At 35.0% G+C, this 18,778-nt stretch overlaps 1 protein-coding gene across 1 annotated transcript; it reads right to left on the minus strand.

Annotated features, from left to right (window-relative positions):
* Positions 1–5,113: 5,113 nt before the first annotated feature.
* CEP44 (centrosomal protein 44) lies at positions 5,114–18,737 on the minus strand. Its single transcript, XM_032187295.1, has 11 exons — positions 18,704–18,737; positions 16,717–16,866; positions 15,889–16,036; positions 14,790–14,936; positions 13,477–13,584; positions 11,683–11,841; positions 11,100–11,309; positions 8,073–8,142; positions 5,993–6,120; positions 5,694–5,731; positions 5,114–5,316 (listed from the first exon to the last, which is right to left on the minus strand). Exons 2-11 carry the CDS (start codon positions 16,803–16,805, stop codon positions 5,259–5,261), a joined length of 1,155 nt encoding a protein of 384 aa, XP_032043186.1. The 5' UTR covers positions 16,806–16,866; positions 18,704–18,737; the 3' UTR covers positions 5,114–5,258.
* Between the last annotated feature and the right edge of the window lie 41 nt (positions 18,738–18,778).

An 18,778-nucleotide genomic window follows, 5' to 3' on the forward strand; every position in this document is an offset into this window, starting at 1 on the left:
TAACTGGTGTCTTCATGTATTTTAAAATTCACTTATATTGATATCGCTTAAATTAAACAACATTAATTGGTCTACCTTGCCACTTTACAGTCAAATGAAGGTTGAGAGGATTTGCTTCTTATTTTTATAATATAGTGTGACCATCTAAACAGAATATTATTTCATATGCTTTACATGTGCATATATGTTTGTAACATAATACAAAAGGTTACCAAACATATTCCCTAAGGATTTGTTTTGCATTTGACAGTACATTTTATGATCCCTTTATTTAGCAAGAGGGCAGTAATTTATTTTTTAATTTATTTATTTTTTTAAAACACAAAGAAAACTAAGAGGCTAAACCCACAAGGCTGGGAAAAAAAATCAGAAGCACATGCAATACAAAGAGCTATTTTAAAACTTGAAAGCAAACCCAATTCCAGAATTAGATTCCCTGTAATGCTATTCTACATGTTCTTTCTAACACACATTGGCCCTTTCATTTGGTCAATTCAAACATAAATTAAACAAACATGCAAAAAACCCAAGATTTCATGAATGTAAATGTCAAGACTTTGCATGAGAACTTTTTCACTTCTGGTTTACTATGAGCTCAGAGAAAAATTCTTCAGCAGTAAAAACACTAACCTGACACATCCTCTCTCCTGCTGCCCAGTTACCTGTTGATAGCACAGTATGCTGCTCCAATTGGAAGTTTAGACACAGATGTTTGTATGGCATGTCATAAGGTGAATCACAGAGCTATCTGTGGATGTGGATAGAAAAACAAAAAAAAATACAATACCCTGCATGTCATATTTTCAGACTAGTATATGTAAGTCACAACAGCTAAGAAATGCAGTTCACAGCACAGTCAGATGGGAATGGGAAACAGAGGAAGGAAATCCCTTAAGCTGGTACTGCCAATAGTTCAGCTTTATGAAACTATTCTCAGCATTCACAGAAAGCATTCAAGGCTCTCTAACTGTATTTCCCTTAATCCCAGTTCATATTTCAGCATACATTCAATGAAGTGCAGCAACACTGGATAAGATCAGAATAGAAATACAACCATGAAAATCTAAGAAAACCTTGCAGTATTTTTTAGAAATATAATTGTATCTTTTATTAAAATACCCTGAGGTATTATATTCTGATAGCATTTTTGATAAAAATTAATCCTTATAAACTTAACGGGAAAAACTACACTCTGGTGGTGGAGCTAATCATCAGAAGTTATTTTATTTTATTGCATATAAAGTTAACTTCATGATAACTAGAAAGGTAAAGGTGAGGGGAAAAATAACTCCTTTTGCTGTACTAGAACACCATTGCTCCACACTACTGCTTGCTGTTGTAAACCTATAATTAGAGCAGTTTACTCCCAGATTATAAAAAGCATTACCAATTCCAAATCAAGTATCTGCTCTGGAAGGTGTCTAAAGAGAATGAGAGTTTCGTAACCAAAAATACAGCATCTTCTACACTTAAATAAGGCCACATTGCATACACAAAGCTACTGAGTTTGTTACATCTCATGAAATAAGCCAGGATACTCATGCAAAGAAATATCATATCATTAATATTATGATGATATCTTTCCCCAATTGGAAATGCTCAAATCACAAACATTTTAAATAATTTCCTTCAACTGCTCCAAAATATCACATGCATTAGTAGAGTACCTTTACTTAAAGGTTTTGTGTTTTTATTTTGTTATTATCTTTGTTTTCTTTTTAAGCTTTCGAAAGGTTTATTCAGGCATTAGATCCAATAAACTTTGTCTTCTATCTCCCACCACTCCTCCCAAGACTACTGGGATCTGTAAGTCCTAGCATAAAAGTATGTTCCCTGTACCCACGAAACCCAAGCTTTCTAACTAAAAAAGAAAAGTGTGAAGAGTGATGTTTCTTGGTTAGATACCTCCTGCTCCCCAAATCAACCAACCTCTCACACCCCAAACTGCACTAATTTACTGCAAAAGTGTAGGAGGTCATGTATTGAACAGCTGATCTAGACACAATATGCTCAGAAGTATTTTATTATGTCTGGAAGTGGTAAGGAAACATTAAGACATTCATTAATTCCATTATTTTTTTGGCCATTCTGCCAGTTGTCAAATTAAACAAGACATATAAGACCAGAAGTCAGTGTTAGAAAAAAGTAGTCTGTTGTATTTCAAATTCTGTGTATTTTAATTGCAGACTGAATGAGAAATGCATCCTAGATTTAAAGCCAAGGGAAATTAAGTTAAAAACAAAACAAACAAGAAAAAACATATGTATCCTTAAGAGAAAAATATTAACCTTTCAGATTTGTTCTTAAGCTGTAGTGAAGATGCATTCTTTTAAAACACAATGGGAAATAACTTCATTAAATTTTGCTCACTAAAAAAAATCTTGTTGTCTTATTCCAAGTGAATGCTTTGCTGTACAATAATGAAATGCCTGGGTATTTAGAAATAGGTTAATCAAAGTACACATAAAAATATTGCCAAATATTTTTATAACTACCCTTGCATTGATTGTTCCTCTGGCATAGCTGCATCATCCTAAGTATTTTACAAAGAACAAAAAAACAGACCTCTGTTGCACAGCTCTGCCTAGAGACTACAGAAGCAACGTACTACCATGGTATATGAAACACTTTAATATACTATGAGACATTTTTTGCAGATCTAATCTTTCTTAACAAAGCTTATTGTGCTGTCTGAGTGTTATGGGTGAACTCCTTAGGTTTTTACCATACAGAGTTTTAAAAAGTTCCAACAGAGAAACTGAGAAGGAACTATTGGCATAAAGTGTTTGGAATTATAACTGTAATGTCAAATACATAATTTTAAATTGCAACATATAGTGCACAGAAAGTGCAACTCAGACTGTTAGAAAAAAGCTAACATCCCATATCAAAACACGCAGTTGATAAAAAATAAGCTGGTTTAACTTCTGAACATTGATGATTGAGAAAGAATTTTAAATATCTCTAATAAAAAGTAACTAAATTAATTTCATTAATATTAGCAGCTTCTCACATTTTTATCACCATATTTTATTCCTCCTCTGGAAATCTAATCTTTACAAAACAAGAATGCACCTCTTGAATTTTAGTGTCACCATATCTCTGATTTTAGCTGTACCTAGCTTTTCATGAGTATAACAAAACAAAAATAAATGTAACTCGTAAAAAAAAAAAAAAAAAAAAAGCCAATGGGAAAGGGGGAACAAATTAGTTGCCATACATAATAACAACTTCAGCAACGAAGAAAAAGAAAAAACAGATACCTATTGTGAAGTATATGGGCACCAGATAGCTATTTCTCCAACTCTACACATATTCTTGATTTTAAGAAATTAAAAGGAATAGCTCATTTGAACAATCACGTATTTGATCTTCCACAGTAAGAAAACTGCCACCCACACCAAGGATAGCTAAACTGAAGTCACACTATTACTATTTTACCAGCAGCACAAGCTAAAAAAAATAAAGATAGAAAATACAGTACTGGAGTATTTATTCAAAACTCTTTTAACAATTACACCAGGTTAACAGACAAAAAAAAGCAACAATTATTTTGACTTTGGAGTTCAAAGATGTCTCTACTAACTACTGTTAGACATGTAAAAGTAACTCCAAGAATAATTAAGATAACTAGATACATTCATAAGGAATTAGGGCACACTGTAATGACAGCCCTCAGCTTGAATACAATTCTAATGATGAAAACCAACTCAAATTAGGCTTAAGTGCTGGGACTCAGCTTGTCTCACAGTTCAGTACAACCAAATTTGAGTAATCTGCAATACAAATTAAGTACCAGATCTTAATCATTGAAAGTGACTTAAGTCATTGATCATCATTAGTTTAAAACAATGTTTTTAATTGTATACTTTTTTCCTACTCTGCTTATTATTTTGTATAAATTATTTCCACAAGATGGTGCTGCAGTCCTATTTTAGGAAGATAGCACCTATTTTCTATTTAAGTGGTTTCTTCTCACATTTAGAAAAAAAAAATCATTTCATTGTTAGGTTAATGAAGTAATTTACAAGGTCTGTTTTCAAAAACGGCAAAACTAGTTCACATCATCTAGCTTGTATTTATTTATTTGAAACAAGTATAGTGAAGAAAGAGTTCTAATGCAAAATTAAAAAAAAAAAAAAAAAAAAAAACAAACCTCTTGTTCCAGTTTATAGAGCATAATGGATCCACATACGTTGCTCTTTGTATGTAAAATAGTCAACTTAAATTCCATATGGTTATAGAAAAGAATTGTAATTACCTTTAAAACACATAAATCATTTTTTACATCATAATGTCGAACAGCTGCTTTTGCCTTCATCTACAAACTCTGCCAAAAAAAAAAATCCACCAATTTTTATGATATCAAACTCCAAAAACCTTTTACGCGAAGTAGGTATTATAGCACAAAGAAATCCTGATATGATAGGCATATGTGTAATAAATCTTATCATACCCCACGCCTCTTTGGTTTGATTGTATAATGTTTATAGAAGTCTTATACCTACTTATATCTCTAAAGAGAAATTTTAATATGGCTTCAAATCATAGAAGTGTTTTGTATCTTTGTATACTGGATGGTCTCCATCTGTGCTGCTGGTCTTAAAATGTGTTGGGTAACAGTACTAAAACACTCAACACATTTCTCGCAGTCAAAGTCTACGGACTGACTTGCATATTTCAGTGCTTAGGATCAAAATGACCCTCACTTTGTCAGTGTTAATGGAATCCATAACATGTTGGTGTGCTCCAGCTAGGCATGAAAATTTGTATTAAAAAAAAAAAAAAAACGGTAAAAAGGGTACATATTTAAAATCATGTATTTAAGTTTTCATTAAGACTTATTTATCAGTACAGATGGTAAGATGGTATGTAGGAAAGCCTCTTGGGTACAATATGCAAGTCCCAGCTGGAGTGTTTCCAACAGGATGTAAACCACGGTCCTCAACCTCACACTTTAAAAAACATATTAGTTAGCACACTGCTAACAAATGTCAACACAAAAATACACTGCTCTAATGACTTCACATCACAAAAAGACTAGGGTAGGGTGGAAGTTATCTGAACAATTTTTAAAACCAAAAGTCAGGGAGAAAAAAAAAAAATACATGGATGCATTAAAAGATATTTATTGAAAGGAGTATAAGCACCAGTGATCATTACAAATTCAATATATTAAAAATTTAATGCTGTACAAACATACATATTAATTTTGATATCCGTAAGTCTAGAGAGACCAGGTCTGAAGACCTGTTCTTTCAAGTCTTCTCAGAGGCCTTACTTGAGGTTTTCAACAATTCTGAGGTTTCTTCTATTCTGAAAATTAAAAAAAAAAAGTTTACACACTCACACATGCTTATTAAAATACAGTAAAAGGCAAAGTTGCTCATTCCAGAAAATTCTATCAAAAGATATTATTCCTTGTCAATCAAACTCTTAACACTCTTTAATCTCCAGTTAGTACTAGTAACAATGCTTTCTATTACTTTTTAGAAACCAAAACAGTGACTCATCCTAAAAATACAGAACTGTAAGTGGATTTATTATCCAGTGCAGTCATAAGGAAATGCCACACCTGATGAAGAGACATTTGAGGTTTGGAACACATATGTACGTTCTCCATAAGCCTTAGTCCAGTCCAGTACAACTCCCTCCTGGGAAATGAATTCCTGCTGCCCTTTCCTATTACTTACATTTTACTTATCCTTTCCATTCTTTCTCTTGTTGTCTCCTGCAATTTAAAAGCAACAAGTTTAGTGAACTCTTCAAAGCTAACATTCTTCAGATGGACTTTCAACCTGAAAAATTCATTGAGAAAATGTAACTTTAAGCACTGTTTACATATCGAAAGGATTTTTATGAGACAGACCTAGACATAGTTTTGCATAGTTTCCTTGTTTTTCACTAGTAGTATATACAACTAAAACGAATGCTTACTTGTTCTCTTGACCCCACAAAGGAAATCAACTAAGCACTTGCCAGTTTTACTTACCTTTGAAATGTCTGTCAGACCATGAGAATTAATGGTCATGGCTTTAGGAGATGGGTCTGTGGATAATAGTGAACTGTATCCAGACGACTGATGAAGACTCTCTGGCATCTCCTCCTTCCTTTCTGTATCTATTGAGAAAGACTCATTTTTATGTCACCTTTGCCTTTTTGCTCTCTTACTGCAAGGTCAGCTATCAAATAGCTTGATTTACAGTATGTAATAACAGAAGAGAATGCATTGTTTAGAGAGGAAAAAAAGCTACTAGTTTTTTTTTCATTTCTTAAAACAAGGGTAGGTAGAGTATATTATGTATAACACAAGACCAATTCCAAAAAGATTATCTAGGAAGGCTACCTTTTATCCTGATTACAGTAAAATCAACACTTAAACTTTAATTACTGGATTGAATATTAAGAGTAATTTCAGAATGTTCACATTATTTGTATTGTGAATCACCTGTTCAAACATGATTTTTAATTTGTGCAAGGTAACCTGTCTTTTAATAAGCAAAAATATAAAGTCATCACTTACTTAGCTAAAAATAAGTTTTTTTGTCTCCCTAGCTCTGCTCTCATTGGACTAGTTTTAGGTCTGTTTCTGATGAATGGGTGCTGCATGCTATCTTCTACTTTGGGAAGGCTTTGATATTCTTTAATTCAGAATAGTATTGTCAGGGAAAATAAAATTTAGTACTTAAAACAAGTGTTTGTGTCCTTATTTTTAGTCTTGCAACCGTCTACAGATAAAAACTCTGGAACATGTTCAGCTACGCTATTCTGTACTTGAAATATATTATTTTAATCAATTAAAATTAAAAAGTGTTCCTTCAGTACAGTAGCGATTCATGAAGAGCACTACAAGCAAAAAAAAATGCATTCTGAGTACTGCATATCCTCAATATAAGCATCAAGACTGGCTGCACAGCCTTTAAACCTACAATTTTCTGGATCATATTTTGGAAAACTCAGATTAATTCTCTAAATCTGAAAACATAAAGGTTACCTTTTAAAGACATCAACCTACTTGCTGACTATGAAGTCCTCAAGTGTCAATAATAAATCATTGAACATACAAAAGCAAGTAAACAAGTGGCAAGGTTTGTTTTTGTTTGTTTGTTTAAGTCTGTAAAAAGGTCTGTAAAGAGGCCTTCCTAATTTCCAAGCAAACTGAATTACTCAGATTAACAGAAGTAAATTCTTAGTTTCCTTTCCAGTCTCTATCTAATATCCCAGAAGGGGACAAAAAGGCCTAATAAATGAGAATACGAAATGCAATACTCTCCTAACTAATGGTTATAGGGATAATAGCCACCATAGAGGAGACGGACCAAATTAAAGTGACGAAACATATAGGCTAAGAAGCTACCATTAATAAATAAGAATTACTTCAGAACTAGAGAATATTTTTAGTTTTCTTCCCACTTAACACTGTTTCATTGACTTCTTGTGTATTCCAAAATTTAGCTGAAGACTGAAAAAAGCTTTTGCTGTGGTATTCAAGATAAGAAAGCTCAGTGCAAAAGCTAGTGAGGATAGCTGTTTTTTCAAAAGGGATGAAACTAGAGAGAACGTTCAGCACAGATTATGAACAAAAAACTTCAGTTTTCCCTGAGCCCCTTTATAAGTAAATAGAACTTAAAACATGCAACTATTTTAGATATAATAAACCCGTGGCAGCAAATTTATTTTGTACTTGAAAATTTTATTTAAAAAAAAAAAAACAAAAACATTGTAACTGCTTTGAAGTGCAGCCAACATTATTACTTTTCACAGCTTTCACTCTATAGCACCTTAAATTTGCATCTGAGACTTTTGGTAGAGTGTTATTTACAACTTAATTAATATGCCATGTATTTGCATTAATAACTTTAAAACACTTGGAGTAAATACAGCTTCTAAAGAATAAATTAGAAATATTAAATTGCTAGCAGATTCATTTCTTATCTGAAGCATGCATTTAAATTAAAAGGTCTCTAAATCACAACTGACTGTCTAGTTAAAAACCACTGTTTTAGCCAAGGTCAGCAAGAAGTGCTTAGCATATGACTTAATTTAAAAAAAACAAAAACATTAATACTCACCAGGAGAAACTGGAATCGTATTAGAAGTACGTTCTTGACATACACTGCTGAACTCTGATGACAAGTCTCTCTGAAATACAAGTTTACTGCATTTTAGCCTTATATCCTGTTTAAGACATCTTTTGACTGAACAAAGTTATACGTAAGTACCAAATATGCATGCATGTGCTACACCAATCCAAGTATGTTGGCACTACACAGATATGAACAGTTACACTGTACTTAGCCTGTGCTAACAGTTATATCTTGATGGTGGCTGCTGTGAAGCTTAAAGTAAGCAAACCTTCCACTTACAGTTGATAATCAGAAATGCAGCTTCTGAAGTCCTAGAAATCAGTGTAAAGATGAACTGAAATTCATTTCAGTTAAATGGTTAGAACTCAAAAGTCTAGTTTAAGCTAGTTTTTCAGGCTCCTACATGAGACCGTTATTTTCTAGAAAGATTCTCAGTTCCACTCAATCTAGTTTAGAAAAGGTTGTTCATAAACAAGGAATCAAAACCGATGTTCTACTCACAACAAATATGTGCAATTTCCTAATTTCAAAGTTTAGGAAAAAAATCAAAAACAGACTTTTTTTTAAACCAGTAACTATTACTATAATTTCAAATCTCACCCTGCAGTAAAATATATCACTTTATGTACTGGACTAACTATATTAGTTAACAGGGAATTATATCCAAGTAAATGAGGAAGAATTAGTAGGTGTTGTGTGGGAACAAGCTGAAGACAACTGCAATTAAGAGAAGGCAGAGGAGAAAAAAAAAAAAAAAAGAAAAAAAAGATTATCTGCACTGACTGCTTCTGCCCAATTGGTTTCATTGAACAGATTTGGCAGCTATCAGATTTTCCCAGAGTTAAATGCACAGCTGCTGCTACTTTGGCAGCAGTGCAATACAGATCTTAGAGTGGTCCTGCTATGTTGGCTAGATGCCAGAAATTCCCTGAAAAATGCAAAACTAAGAAGAAAGCAGTAATTCTGAATTGCTTCTGTATCTACGAAGAACAACTTGGATGGAATTTCATAAAAACAAAGAAGAAGCAACTCTCTGAACCAAAGGGTTATTTCTTGGCAGTTTTCAAGAGACTGTTGAAAAAAAAAGTTACAGTTTAAGACTTTTTTTTTTTAAATGTAAAAACTGCTTCTTTTGCTTTGAAAGAAGTAGCAAAACCAAAATTAAAATTATTTCTGCAGATAATTTCTTACAGTATCATCTAGTAGAGACATACAATTATCTTACTGGAAATTTTTGAGTGGTATTAGTGTTAAGTATTTTCACAGCAGGTATTCCAGACATCTGAACTACTTCAATACATATGATACCAGAGTAATAATAAACCAAATTTACAGAAATGAAGGAAAAAGACTAGTTTGAATCACAAGCCTTCCCATTCTGCTGTCAAAAGTAGCCATTGAAACTCTTAAGCAAAAAAAAAAAAAAAAGTAATTGATAATGTCAATCATTACTGTCTGAACTACACCCTTCAGAAATATCCCAGCACTTAGTCTGAACACTTGTCTATTTCACGACTTTCTGTTACTAGCACACTTTCAAGAAACACAGGAAAAAATATTAAAATGTCTTTATACACTATGTACAAGTATTAGCGACATTTTCATACTGCAGGACCAGATATAAACTCTGAGGTCCTGATTACAAGTAAGTTCAACATTCTTACAACTACAGAAAAATGAAACACTGATCAACTGTATTTCGTAAGTTTTCAACTTCTGAGAAGATTCTCCCAGTATCCTTTGGATACACATGCAAATACATTTTGAAATCAAGCATGCAATGGCAAAATTGATGCTATGGGTCACTGAAGCTCAAAACACATGCACATATATGAAATTATGTAATGTGTGCCTTTATACAAAGGTGTTTCAATACCATGAGAAATAAGAGTCTCAATGTAAGAAAACACCTGATTTGCTCTGACATATATGTCAAATACAGCCACATCACAGTTACAGTACCTTGCCACATTTAAAAATACAACGAGCATCTTCAGTAAGGCTGAAGAAAACGGGAGGGAAGAGCAAAATGGAGAAAGATCAGTTAGGCTACAAATTTACAAGATAGCCTCAAAATAGCAGTAGGACTAAAGAGGGAATTAACTTTTCCCATTAACTCTTTATTTTCCATTGTACCACTTATTTTTGACAACTTTAGATATATAGAATGAAGACAATCTTTCAGATGTATATGATTAGAGATCAGTGTGGAGAATTAAAAGATATGAATTCAGCTGAATCAGTGGAAAAAATGCTACCTCATAGATTACTGCAACAACAATTGCAGTCCAGTATGAGATAAAATTTGATGACATGGACCAAAAAAAGCAAGCTTAAATGTACCCCTGACATAATGAAATCCTCCACTACAGAAATGGTATGTTTTCAAAATATAGTATAATTACAAGTCTACAAAAGCTTCCTTCTAAAAGTTCACTAACAAATAAAAACCACACATGGTCATTACTCATGAAAATATCATAGAATCATAGAATATCCTGAGTTGGAAGGGACCCTTAAGGATCATCAAGCCCAACTCTTGACACCGCACAGGTCTACCCAAAAGTTCAGACCATGTGACTAAGTGCACAGTCCAATCTCTTCTTAAATTCAGACAGGCTCGGTGCAGTGACCACTTCCCTGGGGAGCCTGTTCCAGTGTACAACCACCCTCTCTGTGAAGAACCCCCCTATATGCTGAGCTATACCTGCTGTTCCTGAAAGGAAACCTTTTCCAATGGAGAGCTTTACTTCAGAGCATGAGAAAGCAACAGAACTACACAGTTAAAGAAAAAAATATCACCAACTCCATGAACAGCACTTGAATACAAGATCACCCCTATAAAAATAGCAAAGGGCATACATCAGGAGGCGAGAAAAGCATAAACAGGCTGAGAGTGCCATGTCTGGCAACACTTCTGTTATCTGGTAATGTCTACATAACACTAAAAAAAAATATTTTGATAGTTATATGTGCTTTTTTGTTATAGAAGAAAAATGGAAGTTGATATACCTTTCTGGACTGCACCAGTAATTCTGTTTCAAGGAGCAAAACTCGGCTCAACAAATTATTCCAGTCCTTCTCGTCTATAGTAATCTTTCCTTTCAGTCGCTCTTCTACAGCATGTAGCCTATCTTCAATCCAATCTAGTTTATGAAGCTTTTCCTGGCAATCAGCAAGCTGGGTCCTTAGGAACTCAATCTGAGAATTATCTTCTATGACCTGAAAATACGGATAAGAACACATTCTCTGATTTTGACATAGATATAATTCATAGTTTGATCAAATAAGCTAAGTGGAATTTTCCTCATGTTCAACAACCACATTCTGCTACGTTAGAAAGTAATCTTTTAGAATTGTCATTAACAGCATTCACAGAACTAAGCTTTTATAGAAATTTAACAGAATTGTCTCTTGTAAAGACAGTAGACTTTGACTTTTTTTTTTATCCCCCCCCCTATCATTTGTTGTGTATTTATGTTTGTAGTTACATTTAAGAAGAATCCAGCTATCTTTTTTAAAGCCTCCCCTCTTTAGAAAAGTCCCATAAGAAATATTAAGAATACACGTGGACATCTAAAATAAAAAGTCTTACTTGTTCACATTGAACTTCCACAACATCATCATCTATGCACAATTCTTCATTACCTCCCTCGTCTGGAAGGGGTGGTGGATGAAGCGGTGCTGAACAAAGGGGCGCTGGATGAAGGTCATCGCTAACTTCACTCCCTGAGTGCCGTTCTACTTGAGGTACCTTTTGAGCATGTCAAAAAAAAAAATCATTGGTGTTGATCATTACAAGAAACTGCAATTCCTCAGACACTTAACAGAAAAAAAAAAGATCTATCACAAAAAAAAAAAAAGGCTAGGTGTTTATCTAATAAACTTTTCCCAACTGGCTGCAAAACATAGAAAGCAATAGCAGTTGAAGTTTTGAAAAATAATCACATACATGTGAAAGAATTGTAAAACAAATATTCACACAATTTATCATAGCTACTGAATACCCTGGTATTTCTTGTACAGTACTGAAATCATTAATTGCCTTTCTTATTGTATAAAAAAAGCATTAATGATTTCTCAGGTTATTAGATTTCAAAGTATGAACGGAGGCATGAAACAACACAGTTTCAACATTAAAACTACCTCTATACCATTCAAAAAGAAAAAAAATAAATAGAACTAGGAAGCTTGGAACTCTTTTCCTTGGCTACTGCCAAAGTAGTCCTATTAGCTACATGTTTCACTTTCTTTGAATACTTTCCTCCAAGAGAGCGAAAGACAAATTCTGCCCTTCTTCCCAAGTCTTATGCTCTCTACCTCTCACAGTACAAAATACCTAATGATTAAGAATCCATAATTACTAGCTTTGTGCACTATCTAAACACTTGCAGATTACTACATGTTTTAGTGAAGCTGGCATTCTTTTCTTCAATGGAATTCTCAATATACTTGCACACATACCCGAAGAGTAAAAGGTATTTTGAAACCTACATTGAAACCAGCACAATGTCAAGCCAAACACAATTCAATCTCCAAAAAGGATGTATATTGTTTTTTCCCAATTGCATCTTCATTTTGATTACTGTTCCTCCTTTTTTGTATAATGCAACTAAGAGATAACACTACTAGATTGTTACTATCGAGAGTGAGATCAGCTGCTCAGTAAAAGAGAAACAATTTTTTCAGTAATAGCTTGTTGTGGTTTAACCCAGCAGGCAGCTAAGCACCACAAAGCCATTCACTCCCTCCCTCCCAGTGGGATGGGGAAAAGAATTGGTAATGTAAAACTCATGGGTTGAGATAAGGACAGTTTAATAGGACAAAAAAGAAAGAAACAGTGATCATAATAAATAATAACATGTACAAAACAAGTGATGCACAATGCACCTACTCACTGCTCATCAACTAATGCCTAGCTCCTTTCCAAGTGGCGGCAGCCCCCACCAGCCAACTTCCCCTGTATTCCCCATTCAGTGTAATACCAGGAGGTATGGGACATCCCTTTTACTACTTTGGGTCAGCTGCCCTCCTCTCCCAGTTCCTTGTGCGCCCCCAGCCCCCTCATTGGCGGGGCAGCACGAGGTGCTGAAGAGTCCTTGGCTCTGTGCAAGCACTGCTCTGCAGCAACTGAAGCACCAGTTTATTATCAGCATTATTCTCATCCTAAATCCAAAACACAACATCATACCAGACACTGTGAAGAAAATTAACTCTATCTCAGCCAAAACCAGAACATAGCTATTATTTCAGTCATGCACATTTTGAAAAAGATACCTAGTGTGATCAAACATTAGAAGTGAAAGCACATATTCTAGAAAGAGCCTGGGAGATTAGATTATAAATCAGATTAACATTTAGACATACAATATAACAACTACATTCATACCTGTTTGGAATTCACAGCACTGCCATTGGGACCAGCAGGGACAGTACCACAGTTTGACCATATTTCACACTTTAAAGGTCTGAGTTTCTTCCTCATTTGGGATTTAACCTTCAAATTGAAAAGGGGGTGGAGGGTGTGTCATTAACAGGCACAGCACACAAAGACATTCAAACCTCTGCAATACAACACTGTCTAAATAAATTATATACTAAATTAACAGACAAAAATAGATCTTAGAATGAATGCATTATACTGGTAACACCTACACAAGGCTGCAACAAAGTTGGTCACAAGTGTAAATGACAACTTGCAACAAAGTTCATAGAATCACAAAGGTTTGGAATGGAAGGAACCTTAAATATCACCCAGTTCCATCCCCTAGGCAGGGACACCTCCCACTACATCAAGCTGCCCAAAGCCCCATCCAAACTTCCAGGGATGGGGCATCCACAGCTTCTCCAGACAACCTCTTCCACTGCCTCACCACCCTCAGGGTAATTAGTTTTATTCTAAATCTTTTATCCTAATCTTTCAGTTTAAAACCATTTCTCCCAGTCTTATCACTACACTGTGTGAAAGAGTCCCTCTCTTCTCCTTTCTTGTAGGTCCCCTCCGGGTACTGGAAGGCTATTCTAAGGTCTCTCCAAAGCCTTCTCTTCTCCAGACTGAAGAAGTTGAAAGACTTAAACTTCAGGAACAAAAAAAGTATGTAATTATGCTCCCAAAGGTGACAAATGAAATAAATACAAGTTCTGAAGATGTTATAAAATCATATGAAACAAACTCCTGTAAAATACAAAGACTGATTTATTTTTTTAAATCAAGATGCCTTTAAATATAACATACAATGATAAAAATACTTTAACAATGTCCATCAAACATGATTAATAATCGGACTTAAGATGCGTACCACCAAAACACAAACACAAGTTCATGTTTTAATTAAATGTTACCAGAGCTTCAACATAGCAGAGGATTTTGCTTTGTTTTTAAAATCTACCTGTAAAGTTACATAAACATTCACTATGTTGAGAAATATAGAAGATACACCACCTACCATAAAGTTAAAGTATTTGATTAATCTTTGTTTTAGTAATTCTATTTTGTTTATACACTACATTGTCAGTTTCACATCTTTTGTATACCCAACAGCACTCTAAAAATCTTAGGTGAACTTCATACTAATTTTCCCCCTACTTTGACTATCAGTAATGCTTCATCTTCAGATAAACTGATCTTCACCTTCTACCTGCAGCACCAAGAATATGTCAGAAGAAACATACCTCATAATAGAGTTACCATTTGATTAGTACCTTATTCAAGTTACTTAATTCCTTATGCTTTTTCACCACACAGTTGATAATGTCACAAACAATCTGTATTTTTCGCTCTGCAAAGCCAAGCTGAAGAAACTGCTGTTTTGTTAAAACTGGTTTATATTGAAATTGATCTCGAAGAAGCTGCAACAAAATAGAGTTTGCTTTCAAAAATCACCATATAATTTATTGTAAAAATAGCATGCTCAGGTTCTTATCTTTCTTTCATTCTGCAATTCAGAATGAATCCTTTTTTCATTTGGTTGTTTACATACACTCAGCTGTTTCTTCTGGCTAGATTTTCAATACACCTCTTCCAGAAGTATTTTGTTCACATCACACTTGCAAAATTTATGTCAGTCTAAAACATTATTTTATTATAGATGTTAATTATAAAAAAAGTTAAAAACAACCTTTCCACAGTGAATGCACAGTAAGTTTGTACTGATATCAGCAAATGAGTCGGACGCCTAACTAAGGCTCACACAGAGACTTTGTAAAGGATTCTCTGCTATCATCGTATGGAAAGCTAGTATGAATAAGCCAGTACTAGTTAATACATCCAGTCTCCATTTATAAAACATGCTTATGTCTATATTTAAGAATATGTAAAATTATTTTGATTCAGCCTAAAGAATATTATTTGATTTCAATTTATAAACTCTTAAGAACTAGACTTCTAATATTAATTTGGCCTGATGTTTTAAAATAACTGTTTCTTTGTTGTGGCTTTATTACAATTACTGACTTTTACTTTTGTTTTTTTTTGCTGGTTATGATTTCTTCTAAGGTCACTTCTCTCTATGTAACTTATTGTGCAACAAATATTTCCATATTCCTCACACCTAAAATAAAACTCATTTATGTTACTGCTTCTACGACTGTCCTAAAATTAAAATTTGAACAATATCCTTTCCTATTTTCAGGAAAATCTAAATAAAAACTTGCCCTACATTTAGTCACTACTCATCTTAAATCTTAACTGAATTGCAGTTCCTATTCACAGCCAAAAACTTTTACTCTCACTAGATGTTTAGTTTTTATGAGGCCATACACAAAATAGTGTCTCTTTTGCAGGGAATATGAAGACAGATACCTTATAAATAGCTTCAATAAAACGCAAGTCGCTCTTTGCTGTAAGCTCCACATCACACTTTACCAGAAGTTCTGCTATTTGAGTAGAGAAAGATGTAAAACAATAATTGATGATAGGTAAAAATGAAGTTGGATCACCCTTCACTAACCTGTTGAGAAACAAAAGTATTTTATATATCAGGAGATATCAAAAGCCCTTATTTACATGATTACAAACATTTTACTTGAAAGGTGTTTTAATACTGCCAGCATGTGACACCCAAGTTGTACTGTTTCTCCTTAAGTTTTTCCTCTAGCTATCTTGAGTCATAGGAACTTACCACGTATCTCATTCAGCAGTCCTTATTATTATCTGTAAAACTTTTGAAACAATGATTTTGTGTGACCTCTCATATCATTCTAACATTGGCAGGTCTAAAGCCCAAGAGCATTTCTAGCTCAGCGTTGAACACCTTGTTTGTGATTTTTACATGATGAAAATTCCTGAGGAAAGTCTTGCTAGCACTTACAAAGAAATAAGGAAGATGACAGATTAATCACAGAACTGGAAAAAAAAAAAAAAAAAACACCAGAAGAAAGAGCAGCAAGATAGTGGTAGACGTTAGAATTATTCTAAGGATCGCTTAGATGAGCAAAATTGCACTACCTCTAGTTAAAGTCCCTATTTATCACCTCTAGTTAAAGTCCCTATTTATCAAACCTCAACTTTTCATAGACATACCCTTTGTGCTTACTCATCACTGGATGCAAAGCTAATATTTATACATATTTTCTTTACACATTTTGCTGTCATCACGTATTAGCATAATTCATTCACACTGCTACTTACATTGTATAATCTACATCTCTTGGATAATTTAACAAGCGAAGTCCTTGTTCTATTTTTCTTAGACTTCCTTTTAGGTCTCCTGTTGCCATTATTCCAAATTCTATTCTTCTTTCAGATTATGAGATAGATGTAATATCGTACACTCTCCCCCTTAAAAAAAAAATAAAATAAAATAAAATTACTAAATGTAATAGAATTATTATTGAAATTTAACAGGTCATCTTTTCTACAGGCCTTTCCAAAGTGTTACAATACAGCACAGAGCTATGGTTCAATACTAATACCACTCATCTTCCTCATTCCTTCAGTATCAGGATCAAGTAGCAATGCCTAATCCCATCAACTATCAGATCTTTAAAGACAGAGATCTGAATGCATATCAAGAATTTAGGACTTCCTAAATCAACTAAAAATGAGCGAACAAGTTTCTTTGCTGTTTCAAATCAGACAATACTTCTCTATTTAGACGATCCATTAAGAATGCTTAAAGTTGTTCACGGGGAAGTGTAGCAACAGGCTGCCCAGATACTTCAAGATAGGACTAAGCTAACTGGAACTATGAGCAAGAGGTCCAGTTCAACCTCTACATTGTCACGCTCAAGCTGAAAACCTGCTTTTATTATGAGCTTTGCTTCACAGAACAGACTCATCTAATGACACAAAACAAACTACAAAGAGGTGCCTCTCTCTGCAGAACTATCCTGCAAGGAGGACTGCAAGAAGAAAAAAATGACAACAAAATAGAATCAACAATGCAGGAGATCACGAACACCCAGAACAGCTTTTTCAAAGGGACAAAGTACAGGAAAATTTATACTTTTAAAGCAAGCAGTACTGATTAGTAAGTTCTCAGGTGGAGGTTGGGGAGACTGGAAAAAAAAAAAAAAAGCTGCCATGAGAGATCTAAAAAACTGGCAATGGAGAGTTGCTATTTATCCTTCAGAATAATTACCATTATCCTTCATGATATTTCCCCAAAAGCCTGCATAAAAGTAATGATTTCAGCTGTGAAACCTTTGAGCAGAAATTTATCATTTGCTTTTCTGCTAGAATCAGGCAGACTTTGGAATGCCTCTTCCTGCCAGAAAACCAGTACTTTGTGTTTTACCAGGCAAAGTAGTGAGGACGTACTGCCAGACAGCACATGCATGAAGGTATTATCTCAAGATACAGAATTCTGTGATGTAGTTTATCTTGCTGACAGGTAGCATTCAGCCACTACAAACCAAAAGACCAAAACAGAATTATAGCATCATTAAGGTTGGAAAAGACCTTCAGGATCATCTGGTCCAACCATCCCCCTGCTACCAATGTCACTCACTAAACCATGTTCCTAAACACCAGGTCCAGCCTTTTTGTGAACACCCCCAAGGATGGGGACTCCATCATGGCCCTGGGCAACCCATCCCAATGCCTGACTGCTCTTTCTGAGAAGAAATGTCTCCTAACTTCCAACCTAAACCTCCCCTGGTGTAACTTGAGGCCATTCCCTCTGGTCCTATCACTAGGTACCTGTGAGAGGAGGCCAACCCCGAGCTCCCCACACCTTCCTCTCAGGTACCTGTAGAGAGCAACAGGATCTTCCCTGAGCCCCCTCTTCTCCAGGCCGAAGAACCCCAGCTCCCTCTGCCACTCCTCAAACACCTTAGGCTTAGAATTACTAGAAAGGAACTCAGCCGAGCACTCCACCTTACAAACTCGTTACTCGATACTACAAAAACCTGAGGCAAAAAGACAAAAAGGAACTTCTTGACCAAACTTCCCTTAAAAAAAAAAAAAATAATAAAAAAAAAAAAAATACAAGCCTGCAGTCACGACGCTCCGTCTGTTTTTATTATTTTTACTGTGCCCCATGGTGCTCAGCCCAGTAACCCCCTGGCGCAGCCCCGTCCCCGCAGCGCTGCTTTCCCGACGGGGGCAGGGCCGGGACCCCCGCCCGGGGTTCCGGAGGCCGCCGCGCCCCGCCCGGCGCGGCCCCGGCACTCACCGCCCGCCTCAGGCGCCCGCCGCCGCGCGGCCCAACGGCCGCTTCCGCTTCCAGCGCGTCCCTCCGCCGTGACGC

This window comes from Aythya fuligula, chromosome 4 (assembly GCF_009819795.1).
Source record: "Aythya fuligula isolate bAytFul2 chromosome 4, bAytFul2.pri, whole genome shotgun sequence".
NCBI lineage: Eukaryota > Metazoa > Chordata > Aves > Anseriformes > Anatidae > Aythya > Aythya fuligula.

What these genes read in the sequence shown, in the direction of transcription:
- CEP44 (XM_032187295.1), bottom strand. Translation starts at nt 16,805, where the DNA reads ATGGCAACAGGAGACCTAAAAGGAAGTCTAAGAAAAATAGAACAAGGA. An exon ending in AATTAAGTAACTTGAATAAG is followed by an intron (nt 13,585 to 14,789) that starts GTACTAATCAAA and finishes TTCAATTTGAAG; the next exon opens with GTTAAATCCCAAATGAGGAA. An exon ending in GTGCTGTGAATTCCAAACAG is followed by an intron (nt 11,842 to 13,476) that starts GTATGAATGTAG and finishes CATGCTCAAAAG; the next exon opens with GTACCTCAAGTAGAACGGCA.